At 50.0% G+C, this 18996-nt stretch overlaps 1 protein-coding gene across 1 annotated transcript; it reads right to left on the bottom strand.

The window, feature by feature from the left end:
- Positions 1–1291: 1291 nt before the first annotated feature.
- mapk1 (mitogen-activated protein kinase 1) lies at positions 1292–18080 on the bottom strand. The gene is made up of 9 exons (XM_023958116.2): positions 17286–18080; positions 7672–7854; positions 4509–4698; positions 4307–4423; positions 4037–4151; positions 3827–3958; positions 3536–3645; positions 3340–3466; positions 1292–3173 (listed from the first exon to the last, which is right to left on the bottom strand). The coding sequence occupies exons 1-8, from the start codon at positions 17429–17431 to the stop codon at positions 3350–3352; spliced, it is 1110 nt and encodes a 369-aa protein (XP_023813884.1). The 5' UTR covers positions 17432–18080; the 3' UTR covers positions 1292–3173; positions 3340–3349.
- Positions 18081–18996: the final 916 nt, after the last annotated feature.

Below are 18996 nucleotides of genomic sequence, written 5' to 3'. Positions count from 1 at the left end.
AGTATAGTTAACATTAATTATAAGTATTTGATGGTTTGGACCCGCACTCCCTTAAAAAATAATGTTTACAATGTTTAGTTCAGTTTGTATGTTTGTTTTGATATTTCCCAGATTATTTAGTATTGGTGTTAAAGAATTGATGTATTATGTTATAGAATTATAGTTTAAAGCAGATCCCATATTTTGATGTAATTATAGTTTGAGAAAACAGTGCAAGTGGATGTTGTACATCAGTCATTTCTAAAGCAGAAATAATGTATAAATAACTGAGGTATTTTCATAGAATATCATAGTTACTGGTGTTCTTTTTGCCATTTGGGGCTTTGATGTTACTATATTTTAGCAATTGTATGTTTTGCAGCTTTAAGGAAAAGCGTAGATTGTAGGATTGTGTTACTTTGAGCAATTTTCCAAATTCTTTTTTAGGACCAGCAAGTCCTTAATGGAGAGTCAAACTAGGGGTTTGAATGACAAATCATGATGCTCCAATTAGTCTTAGTTTCTTGATAAAGAAGTGAATAACTAGCTGCCAGAATGCACCAGAATGCATCTAAGACCACGTATTTTTCCAAAATTTCGCTCTGTGCCCGCCATATCGCTCAAAGAAAAGTTCAGGGATTTTTTCCTTGCCTGACTTTCATCACTGCAGATCAAACCTCTCTAGATGCTCCTCCACCGCCTCTAACTACAGATCAGTGTCGTCTGCAAACATGATGTAACCGGCTGGGTGGCTCGGTTGGTAAGGTGAGCGGCTAACCACGCAAGAATCCAGGGTTCGATTCCCGGAGGGGAATGAACAATGGTACTGAGTCAATTACCATATATCAATGGCGAGCAATGAACATCACCCAGTGAAGGTCCTTAGGCAAGACCCTTAGCGCTACCGCCTCCCGAGCGCAATTAGGCTGCAGCTCACCGCTCCTCCAGGGGATGGGTCAAATGCGGAGACGAATTTCCCCATTGTGGGATCAATAAAGTACCAATTATTAATTATTATTATGATCCACGGAGATCCCTGTCTGACGGTCTGTCCATCACCATGGAAACGAGGAGCTCCTCTGTCACACCAACAGAACATCTCACCGCTGACTTCCAGCTCTCCTCCGGGTCCTGATGTTCTCCGTCGCTCCGTGTCTAGACCTGTGACCACTAGATGCTGCTCCATCTGACTTTCTCCTGGTTGACCGCTTTTTGCTTTGTAGGTCTTCCAGAAAAAAATGGTTTCTGGAGTTTTTCCAAACTTCTTCTCTAATTTCTTAGATGGTAAATAAGGGAAGAGTCCAGTCGAGACGTTGGTACAGTGTTTTTAATGAACGTCTATTAAATGTCATCACGGTAGAGTTGCAAACAGAAAGGTGTGCGGTAGCAGTCAGTCTTTAATAACAAATGCCTCTTTAAATTCAATCCTTCACACAACAGCAACACGCATCATCAGAAACACAACCAGGATGGGAAGGTTCCCGGTCCGAAAGGTTCACGACACCGTTTGAAATGATCCAAACCTACAGAATGAAGAAGTTCCACCAGAGACGAAGATTAGTGTCCGATCATAGAAACAGAACATTCATCTGACCAGAAAAGATCTGCACTTAAAAAAAGAGAAAAGCCTCGAGGGAAATATATAGAAATGTTTTCATATCTTCAGTACAGTCACAAATCACGTAGCTGTGGCGAGAAAATCCTTTAGAAATGTACAGAAATGAGATCAAAACGCCGCGGGTGACGTCACCGCCACGAGCTGCGCGCCAAACCTCCGCTTCTTCAAAAGGCACAGACACTTACACCGCACAAAAACTCACGAGCTTTTTTTTTTTTTTTCGCTTTGAATGCCCCCCTCCCCCCAAACACGTGTATCTACAGGTGAGTCCCGGCGGGCGCGCGCGCGGCGTTTGTGGCTTCAAGCAACAAAAATAGTTTTGGGTTCAAGAAAATACGATAAAAATATCTCTAAAAAATAGGGTCAGTCCTGATAGACGGCTGGCGTGCAGCGTCCGGACCTGGCGCCGCCGTGGGGTTCGGACCCGCTGCCGCGGGGTCCGGACCGACTCAGGTTTGGAACTATTCGACTCGGTCACCGGAGGACCTTCAGGCTTCAGCCGCTTTCCTTCCGCCGGCGCGGCAGCAGCGGCGCTCATGCGCACTGGGTTGGTACGCTGTGACATCACAGGTGGGCGTGGTCAGAGGTTCTGTTATGGCTTGATTGCATTTCAGCAGAGCTTTAGCGTCCTCTCCTCCAAAAGAAAAGGGGCGGGGCATATAAGCACAAACGGTTCTCTAAGTTCTGGACAAAGTCGTGGTGATGGTTTCGTCCAAACAGGATCAAACTAACATTTTAGAACGGGGGTGGGGTGGATTTAGTCCTTCAGGTTATCCATCGGATCAGCTGTTCTGCAGGGGGGGGGGGGTTACAGTGAGGAAGCTAAAGCAGAAAGGGGCGGGACACAAAAAGCACCGCGTGTTCGGAGAGTGACACGCCCCCGCAGGTAAGGGTGAAGAGGCGCCCCGTGGCACTTAACATGGTGGTCTTTGTATACGGAGCTGATAACAGTCATGCAGAGGGGACAGTCTGATTCTGACGGGGGGTGGCGCGACACCAAACCATGGGGGGTGGGGGGCACGGCAGCGTCCTCACGGATCAAACGGGTTTTAAATTTGTGGCTAAGGCAAAAACGGACGTGAAAGGGTTCTTTTCCCGTCATGACCCCCCCCCCCCCCCCCCACTTAGCCAGCGGGTTTGGACTCGACCAGAAACGGAACCAGGTCGGTTCTGTTGCATAAAACCAGCAGACTGGGATGTTTCACAACCAGAACCCGTAACGGGGCGACAAGGTGGGACTGATTCTCAGGAATAATGTGCAAAGCAGCGGACCCCCCCCCCAAAAAATAAACAAACAAAAACACAAACACAGACCACGTCATTCCTCAACTTGGCTTGAAACAACGACCCCCCCCCAACACTGTAAGCACCCCCCATTTAAGCCCCCCTCCCACTCTGACAGAGAGAGAGAGGGGGGGTATTCTTGATGCTGTTCCTGAGCAGACTGGATTGATGACAGACCGAGGAATCCAGGCGATGGGGATGGGGGCGGATACAAAACCCCCAAAACAAAAGGTTCCATCACAGCAACAGGGGGGGGGGGGGGGGGGGGGTGCAGACGCCTGTGCGGGGTCACCTGTGGGGGGGAGAAAGCTTTCATGAATTTTTCCTTTCAGCTAAACCAGACAAAAGTCACAGAGTTGAGGGACGCCTTCCTGAAGGGTCCAGCTTCAGTCTGCATCACATCTGGTCTGAACCCGGTTCAGCTCCACAGACACCAGTCCGGAAACAGGAGGACGCACCTGAGAGACGTTAGGACCTGAACCCGGGCTGAAAACGGGCCGTTTCCTCAAAGATGTACTCCTTCAGGGTCTCTTTGGGTAAGTCATCCAGCTCCATGTCGAATTTGAACGGCGCCTCAGCGACGGGCTAAAGAAAATAAAATAAAGATGATGTAGACAAAGGTCCTCCAGAATCCTCTCCACAGCAGCATCTCACCTCGTCTGTGGGGTCGTAGTACTGCTCCAGGTAGGGGTGTGCCAGAGCCTGCTCCACCTCGATCCTCTTGTGAGGGTTAAAGGTCAGCATCTTGTCCAGCAGGTCCAGAGCTGCAGGACAGAACAGGTTTCCTGAGCAGGTGAACATCTCCCAGAACCCCCCCACGTCCCACACCAGACCGAGGAAGAACCCGAAGATGGTTCCAAACATTTGAAAAACAAGAAGCAAAAAGATCTAAAGGGCGTTTTCGCCTGCAGCCGGTCAGCGGTCTGACGGAAAACGCTCTCTGACCTTTGGGGTCGGCGTTGGGGAAGAGGCGGTTCCAGGGCACTTTGCAGCGCAGAGGCAGCGACAGCAGATAGTTCCTGGCTTTGATGTTGATGATGCAGTTCAGGTCTTCTTGGGACGGAGAGCCCAGGATCCCTGAGGGCCCACGTTGGTGTTTCAGTTACAGCTGGATCTCCAGGACCCAATCAAACATTAAACCAAAACAAGTTTTACCCAAAATGTGGTTGAGCTGATCCAGGTAGTGCTTCCCAGGGAAGATTGGCCTGTTGGACAACATCTCGGCGAGGATGCAACCCACTGACCAGATATCTATGGACTTGGTGTAGCCCTGAAACCGAGAGACCGCAACCTCCGTCACAGACGACGCAATGCCCGGTGAAAGCAGAAATGTTTGACCATGAAAGCAGCAGTGAGGATGGACCATGACGTCCAACACCTCAGTACTCAGCATTTCAAACTTCTAAACATGGAACGAAGGTTCACCTTGGAGTTGAGCATGATCTCAGGAGCTCGGTACCAGCGTGTGGCCACGTACTCTGTGAGGAAACCAGTGTGATCGTGGTCGGGATCCGCCACACGGGCCAGACCGAAATCACAGATCTGCAGAAACAGAAAGGCCCAGCTTCAAACCTTCTCCACCGGAGGGTAAAGAAATACCAGGAAGTCTCAGTCTAAATGGCGTTACCTTCAGATCACAGGTGGTGTTGAGCAGAAGGTTGGAGGGCTTCAGGTCGCGGTGCAGGACGTTGGCAGAGTGGATGTACTTGAGCCCTCGTAGGATCTGGTAGAGGAAGTAGCAGATGTGGTCGTTGCTCAGGTGTTGGGTCTTCAGGAGCTTGTACAGGTCCGTCTCCATGAGGTCCTGGACGATGTATCTGGGACACTCAGAGTTAAGGAGCTTAGCCTTCCAAACGCAGGAACTCCTGCTTTCAGACCCCCATAGGCTACGTTCACACTGCAGGCTGAAACGACCCAATTCCGAAATTTTTGCCCCTAAGCGGCCCAATTCCGATCTTTTCATGACAGTCTGAATGACACAGATCCGATCTTTTCAATTGCGACCCAGGCCCCGTGGGTTTGCCGTCATGATTCCGAATTGTAGCCGTTCTTTTCAATTGCGACCGCCGTCTGACCGGCCAGGCGACTTGATTCCGAACTGTACGTCATCGACACGCAACAAACGTCATCATTTTGCGTTGAAGTAGGCGGGAACGAGAACGTAAACATCAACCATGGCGGACGATGCTGCTGAGATCAGTCAGTGGAAGGGAAGGGAGGTCACTGATTGGATTAATATTTGGGCTGATCGCTCTTTTCAGGCCAAACTCCAGGGCTCTGATCGCAACTGGGCGGTTTTTGAAAAAAATTCCAGCTAAATGGCAGAGCGTGGTGTTGAACCTTTACCGCGATAACTTTTTTTTCTTTCTCCCCTTTCCACCGTGCTCAGAAGCGCGGGGGACCCGAGGCGATCCTCCTCCTCCTCCCTGTTCTGATCCTTAGATTCTCCAGAACGGGTTAATAAAGAGTCCATAGCATTTATTCTGGGGGAAACCTACTTTTATTACCGTCATCCGTCCTCCGTAACACACAACATGAATGCGCGCCCACACTGCCCCCCCACCTATTCTCTATCGCGGCACGCGCTTGCACACACGCGGGCGCGCGGCCCCAACACATACACATTCCTCTTCCACTACAGTGGGTCCAGACGATCCCGACTCCATTGCCTTCTTAAAATGAGAAGATTGTAATTGTGCTGCTCCTTCGTGAAAATAAATGTAATATTACAAAAAGAGCTCCGCTTTTGACAACACTGCTGTTGACATCCATTGTTAACGTTTGCTCCGCAAACAGGTGACGTCGTTCACCGTTGAGTATTCTTCTGGCTTCTGCGCATGCGGGTCTCGTTTGGGTCGTGTCACGGTCACACTGGAGATCACAAAAGTTCGGATTTACTTGGAAATGTGAACGGTCTAGCAAACAATTCGGATTTTTTCAAAAAATCCGAATTGAGCATTAAGCCCTGCAGTGTGAACGTAGCCATAGTTCCAACAAGTCCGACAGTACGGCGCGGCAGAAGGGCGATCCGTCTAAACGGTCTATGACACACCTAGACGTGTTACGGTACCTTTTCAGTCAGAACCGGCTTATTTAGGAAACAAACGGACAGCAGACGATCTGCCACACCAGAATAGTTTCAACCAAGACAGTCAGCCCAGGACACTTCTGTGACAGGAATGTGGTTTGGATGCAAGAAGACGGAGGTGGACCAGACAACGAAGGTGTGAAGTATGCTAACTCCTGGTTTTGTGCTGATAGAAAGAGCCTGTGGGGGGGGCGAGGCGTCGGACAGACGTGTATCTCAAAGAGTCCAAGACTTCTGTAGTTTTCAGGCAGTTTTTTGGTTTTAGTAGAGATCAGGAATATTGAGAAATGTTGTGACTTTGGTGACTGGAAAGAGGTGCATTTACTGGTAACACATGCCCCCCCCCCCCAGTGAAGACTCTAAATCAGGGGTTGGGAACCTTTTTGGCCAAGAGACACATGAACACCACATATTTTTACATGTAATTTCATGAGAGCCATTCGATATGTTTAAAACTAAAAATACTAGTGAATGTGTGCCTTTGATGTCATTTCAACACTTTGACCAACAATAATTCTGTGCATTCAGTTTTAATAACGTTGTTACTGTAGCGGTTAGACTGGGCGGCTGTTCGGTCGCGTTCTAACTTCCAGTGTTCATTGAACGCATCAAGAAGAGATGCTGGTTGGCCCTCAGTTCTGTCGCTCAGCCTGTCGTTGGGAGGGGGTGTTTTGGACCGATGGGCCAAACGTTGTCAGTACACACACACACACACACACGCACACGCACACTGCAGTGTGTGGAATGTGACGGGCAGCGTGTTCTCATCAGAGCGCCGCCTCACCTCGCTGCCCCCGACCCCTCCCCTTTTCCTTCCCAAAGACGGGGGCAGGGGGCGGGGGGGGGGGGGGGGGGGGGCAGCTGCAGGGACGGCAGCTCCCAGGTTTCAGGGCGTTACAAACTGGCATCGCATGGCGTCTGAGGAGGACTGGTCTAATGAAAGACTGTGGCCATCAAAAGAGCCAGATGTGACCAGCCGTGGGTTCCTGACCTCTGACCCAGAGCGTCAACAGCTGCTCCAGACATGGGTAACGTCTCATGACACAGACACATCTGACACAGTGCAGCCTGCGACAGCGTGCAGGGGGGGCTTTTCCACCACAACAGGTGGTGATTGGTCCCAACAATGGACTCCAACACCACAACCTGCATCAACTGTCCAACACCACAGACTGACGACACCAACTGACCTCTGCTTCCATTGACTGTAAAAGAGAACTGGACTGAGTGGCCCCGCCCCCCTGGTCCTCTAAACAGGAAGTGGCTCCAAGACTCCATAGACTTCTATAGAGAAACAAACAGCTGTTTCCGAAGAACCGTTCTGGATTTGATAAATTTGTTTTCACATCTTCTTAAATATCCTCTTTCACATTTTTTCCTGTAGTTCAAGTTATAAACTGACCAACCAGATGCCTCAATTACAAGTGGGCGGGGCCTGCTGACCCCAATGTTTGAGAGTAGGGGTGTGGCCTTCAGACAAGCTCCTGACTGGTGAGAGTCGTTGCCATAGAAACGAAGACTCAGACTAAATCAGACCAATCCGTGCTTATTGGTGGTAGGGTACATGGCGGTGACTGAAAGGACTTCCTTTAGTTGGAGCTGGAATAAACCATTTTCTGGGTTGGAGGGGGTCACGCTCACTCCGTTCAGTTCTCAACAGCTGTTATCAGACCAACATGGTCTAAGAACGGAGGCAGGATACACGTCCTTCATCTGCTCGATGCTCGGCGCGCGGATGATGTCGTTGATGCCGATGATGTTCTCGTGCTTGAAGCGCAGAAGGATCTTGATCTCCCTCAGCGTGCGCTGGCAGTAGGTCTGGTGCTCGAAGGGGCTGATCTTTTTGATGGCCACGCGGATCTTGTTGTCGCGGTCGTACGCCGAGCTGTGGAGGGAAAAGCAGACGTTAGGAACCGGAGGAAGTGGATTCCTAAAAACGCAGCAGCTTCCATCCATTCATCAGCGTCCAGAGGAACAGGTAACCCTTAAACGGCGAACAAGAACAATCGATAAGAAAAGCAGCTCTGAGGATGTCAGGACAGGAGGGGTTTCTGCTTCAGAACCCCCCCTGGAAGAGGGAAGAAGGTACGTTGGTTTTGTCTTCAACTGGACAAAAATGACTTCAAAATCTACCAGATGATCAAAAATGTTCCTTTTGTTTTTCAACTTTTAGAACAGGAAATCATGCAGACAAACTGAGCTGATGGTTAAAATGAACATTTTATCATCTATATAATAAGGAAATATAGATCTATATATATGGGAAACCTGCTGAAAATACAAATCTGTTCATTTGTGGTTAATTCCTACAGTTTAGGGATCCACACAAACATTTCTTGAGTGATTTTAGAAGTGGAATGTTTTCTGAGCGATTGTGTGATAAATAAAGAAAAGAAGCTGCAGGCGGACTGTTCCAATTATGGGGGTTAAAGGGGGATTTACAACCTCCTAAGGACCCAGCCGGGATTCAAACCCACGCCTCGTTCTGCAGCGTCTCCAGGATCTTCACGTCCCACAGCTTCCCCGTTTCCATCCAGATTTATTTCTGAGCATCAAACAAAGGAAGTGTCTGAAGAACGCCTACATGCAGGGATGGAATAAGAAAGGGGTTGCCATGGCGATGGCGGCGTGCAAACAGGAGCGTGCCGGGCTTCTGCAGACGAAATGCGAGAGGAGTGGAAGCCCGGTTCTGGACAGCAGGGAGCCGCCGAACGGGATCAAGGCCGGAGAGCAGGACAGACGCGTCACCACAGCTCCGAGGAGCAGACGGCTCTCCAAAGAACACGGCGTTCTCCAGCGAAGAGCCAAAGTCTGCTCCACGCTGGTTTTAGGACGGAGAATCCAAAAACGTTCACGGTTTGTCCGTCTGACAGGTTCACAAAAGAAAAAGAGAAAAGACGGATCTGAAGAGAACCCAAAAAACAGACACAGACCAAATCCCTGGAACCTCCAGATCAAACTAAGTCCACAGAAAAAACCTTCTTACGTGAACGCAGCAGAGAATTTAGTTCAATATTCATCACATCTGACTTTCATCCCATCAGTCGGCCTGCAGGATCCATGAGGAGCCAGCAGTCTGTCTGAAGAACTACTGTCCATCACACGTCCAACCAAGACCAACCAACCGGAGCCCACCTGCAACGTCAACGCCACATTTAGCTCCGCCGTTCCATATTTTCATATTTAATGTGGCTGTTCTGTTTTATGCAAATGTGGATTTCAAAGAATACTTTCAACTGAAACTTCTGAGGAATTCCAGACATTCCCCCCCCCCCCCCCCCCCCCCCGTTGTTGTGCACCAAGAAGATGCCCTGACCTCTGACCTGTAATCCAACAAAGACAGCAAACGCCTCAAGAAGGGCGTGGCTTAGATATTCAAGCGGTTTAAGAAAGCGTCAGGAGGAACTTCAGTCCAAAGCTGAAGTTTGTGGTTTCACCCTCTTCTTCTTCTTCTTCTGTGATTCACTTCAAGCCGCCGCTGCACATCCTCTGGTTTGGTCCAAACAACAAATCCTCGAGTGTCAAACCGTCAACGAGGAACGTCTGAAGAACCACGTCTGGACGGACAAAGCAGCCAGAATCCTCAACGGAACCGACGGAGTCCAGAAGTCCTGGACCTTCTGTCCTCCAGCTGTGAAGAAACACTGCTCATGTGTAAGGGGAGGTTGTCGCCATGGAGACGGGAAGACGAGGCCTTTGTCCACAGCAGCAGTTATGCAACAAGATGGTAACCATGACGATCGGGAGGAGGCGGAGCCGGGAAAGAGGAAATGATCAGTGAGCCGCAGAGACCTGAGGGTGAAGATCAAAAGACCCCCCCCCCCCCCCCCCCCCCCCCCCCCCCGTGATGTCAGGTCACAGAGAGAGAGAGAGCGAGCGTCCATCTCTGGGGGGTTCACTGTGCTCCACATGTTGGACCTACGGAACCAGAACTTCTGGAGCAGAGGTCTCCCTGTTAGCATTGTCTCCTTTAGCGAGCGTGCTTCATGCTAACGGTTTCTGATCATCACGCTTCTGAATGACCCGCCTCCACCTGCTGGAAGCCCCGCCTTCTCCACCCAGGAGATGCTGAGGGACGGGCCACACATCGGTGCCGGTACCGGTCCGACACTAAAAATCCACCAAGGTTCTGCTGACTTTCAGATAGACTTTCTTTCAGAAATGATTCCCAACAGACCAGGAAGCTGCTGCTTCAGTCAGTCACGGAGGTTTTCAGGGAACGGGGTTTTTTGGCGGGAACCATGGTGTTCCTGATAGATTCCTGGCAGTGGGACTTTCTGGTTTCCAGTTATTCCAATATTCCATCGACAGTCTGAAGCTTACAGGTAGATTTATATCAACGTCTGAAAGTTGTTCCTCTGAGATCCTTTGCTGTTTGTTAAAAAGGTCAAGCAGGATGCCATCGTCCAGTAAAAGTAAAGTTGTGAATTTCTAAGAAACAAAAAGGAAATCTAATCTTTGTGTAACTGTAGACACTTAAGCTTCCTCACAGGCTCCAGCTGTGGTGTCATGATGCAGCATCATGAAGAGGCTGTAAATCATTAACGTTCAGCAGACGAGGCGTTCGTGTCCTGCTGGGACAAAAAAATACAAAAACGCTGGAAAAAACCTGAATTCCTAGTTTTTAGAATCCAGTTTGAGTTCAGACTACAGGAACGAACGTTGACCACATTCTGGTTCCCAACAGGAACAGCAGGAAGACTCCATCTGCAGACAACGAAGCTAAGGTTTCCGCGCTGCTCATGAACGCAGCACGCTGACCAGGATGGCGTCCACCTGTCGCGTTTTCCCAGATTTGCAGCTCGTTATGCAAACAGGAAACGACAGAAGAGGAGCCTTTAGAGCAGAAAAAGTGGGAAAAAGATGGAATCACAACCCGATTTTCCTGATTTTCCCACACAGAGCTGAAATGAAGGAAAAGTTTGGACTTTTAGTGTTTCATTATCCATCAGATGAAAAAGCCTTAAAGCTGTTTTCCTATTTTTAAAAACCATTTTCTCTCTAATGTTACTTTCAGCATCAGTAAAGCAACACAGCTGCAGTGAAAGGTCCTGGTGAGCCGGTTCTGGTTCTGCAGAACCCTGGCCCCGCTCGCCTCTTGTTGTGATCCTCTCTGAGGACGGCGCCGAAGCTTCTGAGAACCTCGGGAGGTTCTGTGGAAACGGACCGCGAAGAAACGACAAACCCAGGAAAGAAAGAAAGACTTGGACTTAAAACAGGAAGTGATGCTTTTAATCTGAAGAAACGTGTTTCTAATGACGACAAACACGCATGAACACGGAAACACGATTGGGACAGAAAATCTGTCGTGTGTTCTGCTGAAAGCTCGGCAGCAGCAGAACACAAACCTCAGCTGATATCACGGCCTCCATCTCGCTGACAAACGCTGCAGCGGTGCACGAACGGAAACGCCTCAGCATCAATGCAGCCGCGTGCACGAGCGTGCACGAGACGTTTCTCTGCTTGTTTAACCAAAAGTGACCAAATTACACAAATGACATCTCCTGAATGCACAGCAGACTGCAGCGCTGCGCTCTCATTGGCTGTGAAGTGGTGGTACTGATGTCAGAGCGTTTCCATGGAGACGGGCGCCACGGTGGCATTTCAAGAGCACAGCTCAGATGGCAGAACCGAGCAAAGTGTGAGCAAAAGGGAGGATGGGAAACGTAACAGCCCGGGTCCAAACAGCCCGGGTCAGAACAGCCCGATTAACCCAGGTTTGTGATGGGAGGAAAACAATCCCGTTTACAAACGACAAACATCCGTGAACTGCTGCAGAGAGAAATGCGTTCAGCTGTTCAACACCAAAGCAAAACCGCTTCTGACGTCTTATTCTGAAGGCCACCTTTCCAAACCAATACTCTTATTCTGAAAGACACCGATCATCAAATCATGCTTTTGCAGATTTTCATTTCATAATCATCTCCTGAAAACACTGAACTGGTTCAACATGTTGCTAACTGGGAAGAATCTCTTATTTTGAAGGAGCATCTCCCTACATCCTGGTCGGCGTGTTCTAGTCAGCTGTTTTAGAGAACATGCATGATGACATAACTAAAAGGAAACGGCGGCTGCTTTGGTCTGGGCCTAAAGCTGCAGTGATGTCATCATCTTTGCTCTGATGTCACAGCCTGAAGTGAAGAAACGTGGTGGAGATGTTCAGCACTGCTGCTGCAGACGAAAACGTCCCCGCAGACGAGAACGTCCCCGCAGACGAGAACGTCCCCGCAGACGAGAACGTCCCCGCAGACGAGAACGTCCCCGCAGACGAGAACGTCCCCGCAGACGAGAACGTTCTGCAGACGAGAACGTCCCTGCAGACGAGAACGTCCCTGCAGACGAGAACGTCCCAGCAGACGAGAACGTCCCCGCAGACGAGAACGTTCTGCAGACGAGAACGTCCCAGCAGACGAGAACGTCCCCGCAGACGAGAACGTTCTGCAGACGAGAACGTCCCCGCAGACGAGAACGTTCTGCAGACGAGAACGTCCCCGCAGACGAGAACGTCCCCGCAGACGAGAACGTCCCCGCAGACGAGAACGTCCCCGCAGACGAGAACGTCCCCGCAGACGAGAACGTTCTGCAGACGAGAACGTCCCCGCAGACGAGAACGTTCTGCAGACGAGAACGTTCCTGCAGACGAGAACGTTCTGCAGACGAGAACGTCCCTGCAGACGAGAACGTTCTGCAGACGAGAACGTCCCCGCAGACGAGAACGTCCCCGCAGACGAGAACGTCCCCGCAGACGAGAACGTTCTGCAGACGAGAACGTCCCCGCAGACGAGAACGTTCTGCAGACGAGAACGTTCCTGCAGACGAGAACGTTCTGCAGACGAGAACGTCCCTGCAGACGAGAACGTTCTGCAGACGAGAACGTCCCCGCAGACGAGAACGTCCCCGCAGACGAGAACGTTCTGCAGACGAGAACGTCCCCGCAGACGAGAACGTCCCCGCAGACGAGAACGTCCCCGCAGACGAGAACGTTCTGCAGACGAGAACGTTCTGCAGACGAGAACGTTCCTGCAGACGAGAACGTTCTGCAGACGAGAACGTCCCTGCAGACGAGAACGTTCTGCAGACGAGAACGTCCTGCAGACGAGAACGTCCCCTCAGACGAGAACGTCCCCTCAGACGAGAACGTCCCCGCAGACGAGAACGTCCCCGCAGACGAGAACGTCCCCGCAGACGAGAACGTCCCCGCAGACGAGAACGTTCCCGCAGCTTCAGACGCTCCGGCTCCAGACTGAACTGCGTTTCCATGACGACCAGGAACACAAAACAGCAACTGAAGCTGCCTTTCCAACGGAAACGGTTTCAGATTCACTCCGATACTTACTGCACATCAAAAACACGCCTGAATGAACCGCAGAGGACGCCGGAGGCCGCGTCATCACGCCAAAGCGACCCCCCCAAAAAGAATTTCCACGTATGTTTCAGGGGCTGTGATGGAGACAGACGGAGGACGTTCCTCCTTCCCTTCGCTGTCGTCTGAACACGTCAGATTATCTGCCGGATCAGGACCGTCCATGAGCCTCCGGACAGCGGCGGACAGAGTACCGCGCTCGTCAGGCGCAGACGCTGCCGGGCGCAGACGCTCTCCATCTGCACGCGCCCAAACACATCCCAAAAACTGGATGAACACATTCCAGAGCAGCAGGAAACTCGCCGCAACACGCCGTCCCTGAAACGCACGGTTGGAGAAAAGCCTCGTTCCCCTGAACGCCTCATCAAGCATGCAAATGTTTACAGAACAAAAAGCAACGGCGACAGACGGGAGGCGGCGCCGCCGCAGGGTTAGAGGAAGACACCCCCCACCCCCCCACACAGGAAGAACTGTGAACAAACCTCACAAGATGAGCAACAACCACGAGAAGGAAGCACCAGGCTGCAGGCAGAAGCTCTGTGCCCCCCAAGAAAGAGAAGTGTCAGAAAAGCAGAAAGGAGGTCAGAGGTTGGTCCTGCCCACCGCTCGACCAAAAACCCAGATGTCCGAGGGTCCGGATCACCCCAGAACCCCCTCCCCCCTCTGGTCTAGGAGGTTTTCACTGACAGGATGATCTAAAGCAGCGTCTGTGTCGCCAACGCCATCACCTTATGACAGCCGCTGCATGGTCAATGGTCGCTCCTACGGCATCATGGGAACCGGCACAGGGTACCCCAGACTACACCCCCAAGGACCCACGCTGGAGGAGGAATCGAACCCCGATCCCCCATGTGCCAGTGTAGGTACCGTAACCGTTTGGCCTGCAATAACCGTTCGGGGTCCTTTCCACTGAAGCTGACGTCACACTACGGTGGCCCCACTAGGACAAACTACGTAGCGTCCACATCTGCTCGGGCTCTACATATTTTTATTTCACGTTTTCTTTTGTAACCTAAAGTTATTTTCCCTCATAAATTGTGTCTGACATTATTCTTTGTAATTTTAGACATTTATCCACGATCTGCTTCCTATTCCAGTTTAAGTTCAGCCGTGGCTGAAATGTTCTTAGCATGGCTAAATGTTGTTCTTCTGGGTCCGTTCTGTCAATAATAAAGCACTGGATGCACAGATTTAAAAAACTATAAGCAAACATGCATTAAATAACAATCATAACCTTAATAAAAGCACGTTTAGAAGCTCATCTCGCTCCATGTTGGAGCTCTGTTTGTTTACAACGAACCGCCTAATATCTTCTTCTATGGTCATTTACAGACCAATCACTGTCTGACACGTCATCAGACCAACGGACAGACAGTCACATCATGTGACCTCAGCACTAGTCCCAGGAACCCGAACGGTTGTGGTACCGACACCAGTCCAGCGCTTTACCAACTGAGCAATCATTACATGTTCCCCGCAGTTGAACAGTCAACGCCATCACGTCCAGAACACGACCAGAACCTCACCCTGTACGTTCCACAGGACGAGCAGTGTCAGCTGACGTCAGTGTGAAGGTCTTTCTGATGAAGATCAGCTGAACCGGCGTTCTGACTTTACCGCTGACAAACGTTGGTCTGCGTTCTGAACCTGGATGAAAACCAGCCGGTAGCTTTTCCTTCTGAACGTAGACCGTCTGTCTATTCAAGGTTCTGTTGAACGTCAGAGTCCGGTTGGTTTGTCCTTTTCTCTCACAGCTCTATTCCGATATTTGAAAGACTTGGTATAACAGAACTCCAGCCGGACCCGAACCGGATCATTAGTCAGTCATAACGGCCCGGTTATTTCTGTTTCAGGGTCCATTTCTACCCAATCTGAAAGGACACTACCAAATCCTGGTCCCTGATTGGTCAAAGTTCAGCTGGTTGAACTTTCAATGAATGCCCCGTTTGTGCGTAGAACCCAAACGCAACGCGAGTCCGTTACCTCTGAGCCAGACGTCCAGATTGTTTGGACCCTGAAGGATCTCCAGAATCTGCTTTACTGATAAAACAAAGAAGAGATCCAAAGATCCAAAAGTAGGAAAATCAGCCTCTAAGTCTGGAAGATCTTTGCTGGGATCTCCAGTTTGACAAATCCACAAAAACCCAGAGAAGAACCAGGAACCAGAACACTCTGGAGAAAAGAACCAGGAACCAGAACCCTCTGAAGACAAGAACCCAGAGAACAATCAGAACCCTCTGAAGACAAGAACCAGGAACCAGAACCCTCTGGAGACAAGAACCAGGAACCAGAACCCTCTGGAGACAAGAACCAGGAACCAGAACCCTCTGAAGACAAGAACCCAGAGAACAATCAGAACCCTCTGAAGACAAGAACCAGGAACCAGAACCCTCTGAAGACAAGAACCCAGAGAACAATCAGAACCCTCTGAAGACAAGAACCAGGAACCAGAACCCTCTGGAGACAAGAACCAGGAACCAGAACCCTCTGAAGACAAGAACCCAGAGAACAACCAGAACCCTCTGAAGACAAGAACCCAGAGAACAATCAGAACCCTCTGAAGACAAGAACCAGGAACCAGAACCCTCTGAAGACAAGAACCAGGAACCAGAACCCTCTGAAGACAAGAACCAGGAACCAGAACCCTCTAAAGACAAGAACCAGGAACCAGAACCCTCTGAAGACAAGAACCAGGAACCAGAACCCTCTAAAGACAAGAACCAGGAACCAGAACCCTCTGGAGACAAGAACCAGGAACCAGAACCCTCTGAAGACAAGAACCAGGAACCAGAACCCTCTAAAGACAAGAACCAGGAACCAGAACCCTCTGAAGACAAGAACCAGGAACCAGAACCCTCTGAAGACAAGAACCAGGAACCAGAACCCTCTAAAGACAAGAACCAGGAACCATAACCCTCTGGAGACAAGAACCAGGAACCAGAACCCTCTGGAGACAAGAACCAGGAACCAGAACCCTCTGAAGACAAGAACCAGGAACCAGAACCCTCTAAAGACAAGAACCAGGAACCAGAACCCTCTGAAGACAAGAACCAGGAACCAGAACCCTCTAAAGACAAGAACCAGGAACCAGAACCCTCTGGAGACAAGAACCAGGAACCAGAACACTCTGGAGAAAAGAACCCGGAACCAGAACCCTCTGGAGAAAAGAACCAGGAACCAGAACCCTCTGGAGACAAGAATCAGGAACCAGAACCCTCTGGAGACAAGAACCAGGAAGAATCAGAACCCTCTGGAGACAAGAACCAGGAACCAGAACCCTCTGAAGACAAGAACCCAGAGAACAATCAGAACCCTCTGAAGACAAGAACCAGGAACCAGAACCCTCTGGAGACAAGAACCAGGAACCAGAACCCTCTGAAGACAAGAACCAGGAACCAGAACCCTCTGAAGACAAGAACCAGGAACCAGAACCCTCTAAAGACAAGAACCAGGAACCAGAACCCTCTAAAGACAAGAACCAGGAACCAGAACCCTCTGAAGACAAGAACCAGGAACCAGAACCCTCTAAAGACAAGAACCAGGAACCAGAACCCTCTGGGAGTCTGTAGGTTCCGAACCTGGAGGTTCTCCCCGGAGACCCGCTTAGTAAGTTCGGCCTGAATTCCTTCACATTAGCGGCAGCAGAACCTCTGGAGGAACTCCCACTCTGTTGTTATGCAACCCCTTCAGGTCCACGCACGGGAACACGAGTGGGAACGCGAGAGGGGTGGGGGTGGGCAGCTGACTGCAGTCGGCCAGCTTTTATTGTGAAAAACCGCTTCCAGTCGGGAAAAGCCCCGTTTTCCTCAATCCTCCCTTTCCGCTGAACTTTTCCCGTCAATCCACGCCACGCGCGTGAACCCCGCAGCCGTGATTCCGTGGTCCACGCGCGTGCCCGCCAGCGCAAACGTGACAGTTGGCGTGAAAAAGCAAAGGGAGCGCGCGCCACTCACCACACCATCCCGTACGCGCCCTCCCCGATGTAGGACAGGTTGCTGTACCGAGGCCCCACGTCGAAGGCCTGCCCGCGGACCAGCTCCGTGCCCGGGCCGGGGCTGGGGCCGCAGCCGGCGGAGGCCGACACCGCAGCTGTCGCCATGATGAGGAGCGGCGCTTCGGGGGCGGAGGCGGAGCGGACTCGGTCCGGAAGGTTCGGGTCTGAGGACGGGGTCGGCGGAGAGGCGGGGGGCCTTGGCTGCGAGGACTGTTTTCCTTTCCGTTAACGTGCGTTCGAGAGCGAGCACACGGCTGCTGAGCTGTACGCGCGGGAGCGAGCAGCGCGTTCAGGGGGCTTGCTGCAGGAAATGATGGCGACCACGTGACTCAGCTTTTCCCTTTTTTCTCGTTTGTGTGGCGTTCAGGGGCGCTGTGGGTTTTCTCCAGGGGCCCAGGCAAGAATGGGGCCCCAATCATTTTGTTATAGATAAAAGTCCTTTTATAGACACGTAAACATATCAATAAACATGTAGACATGTTGATAAACATCTAAACATATTGACAAACATGTAAACATATTGATAAAAAAATTGATAAACAAATTGATAAACATGTAAACCTATTGATAAACATGTAAACATATTGATAAACGTGTAAACATATTGATAAACATATTGATAAACATGTAAACATATTGATAAACATATTGATAAACATGTAAACATATTGATAAACATGTAAACTGTAGGTATGCAGCTGAAGATGATGATAATGGAATCATCCGTTCTTCTTCTTTGTTGGTTTAAATAAAAAGTGGACCAATCCAACACAAGTTTATGTTCCATGAATGTCCCATTACAGGTAAACCCCCAAACTATACATGTTCTTAGGGTGTAAATGTCCTCGCTACACTTTAGATCCACTTTTTTCAGGCGCACATAATGAACTTTCTTTCAAAGTTTAAGCCTTTTGTTGAATAAAAGGTCCAGAAGAAGCCAATCAGGATGCAGAACACTGCGCTGTACTTTGATGATGAGCCTCCATTTGTGTGTCAGACTGCAGCTGAGCTCTTCCTCCTGCCTGAAGATCCTGTCAGGGAAAAGTCGGCTGTTCGGCCTCCATGCTGCACAGGGGCCTGTTTCAGAAAGGAGGTTAAGTGTAAACTCTGAGTGCGTTAACCCTGAAATCAGGGAAACCCTGGGTTTTCCGTTTCAGAATGGGAGGTTTGTTAAACCAGAGAAAGCAGAGTAAGTCAAACCCGTTTCTGAAAGAGAGGTAACTTATACTCGGAGTCAGTGTCCATGGTTACTTATGCTGTGAACCTAACCTGGTCGGGAGCAGGTTTTATTCTCCAAACTCAAAGTTTCTGCCGGTCCCCTCCCCTTTTTAAAGACGAAGCGGTATTTTTCGCTTTAACCTTCATTGCCCACATTTCCGTCACACAGAGACGGTCTAAGTGACAAGAATGGCTTGTTCTTTTTTGGAGGACCCAATAGACGAGGAGGCTGCATTAATTCATAGAGAATTACATTTACGAGGATTTTGAGAAGACTCGATTTTTTTTTTTCACTTTTAGCTGCTGCCATGTTCTTTTAATTCCTGCAGGATTGCATCTACATGAAAATGAAATCAGGGACATTAAATTAGATTAATGTAACAATTACTTTTTGGAAACACAATTTGCTAGCACTGCTTACTTTCTTAATCCCATATAAACCTATACCACTT

Source organism: Oryzias latipes, chromosome 9, assembly GCF_053564925.1.
Source record: "Oryzias latipes strain Hd-rR chromosome 9, Olatipes_Hd-rR_3.1".
Taxonomy (NCBI): Eukaryota; Metazoa; Chordata; class Actinopteri; order Beloniformes; family Adrianichthyidae; genus Oryzias; species Oryzias latipes.
This window is presented reverse-complemented; position numbering and strand designations above follow the sequence as displayed.

Coding starts and splice junctions, on each gene's coding strand:
- mapk1 (XM_023958116.2), bottom strand. CDS start 17,431: ATGGCGACAGCTGCGGTGTCGGCCTCCGCCGGCTGCGGCCCCAGCCCC. Junction 7,855..17,285: donor GGCGCGTACGGGATGGTGTG/GTGAGTGGCGCG, acceptor TTCCCTCCACAG/CTCGGCGTACGACCGCGACA. Junction 4,424..4,508: donor ACACCACCTGTGATCTGAAG/GTAACGCCATTT, acceptor CTGTTTCTGCAG/ATCTGTGATTTCGGTCTGGC.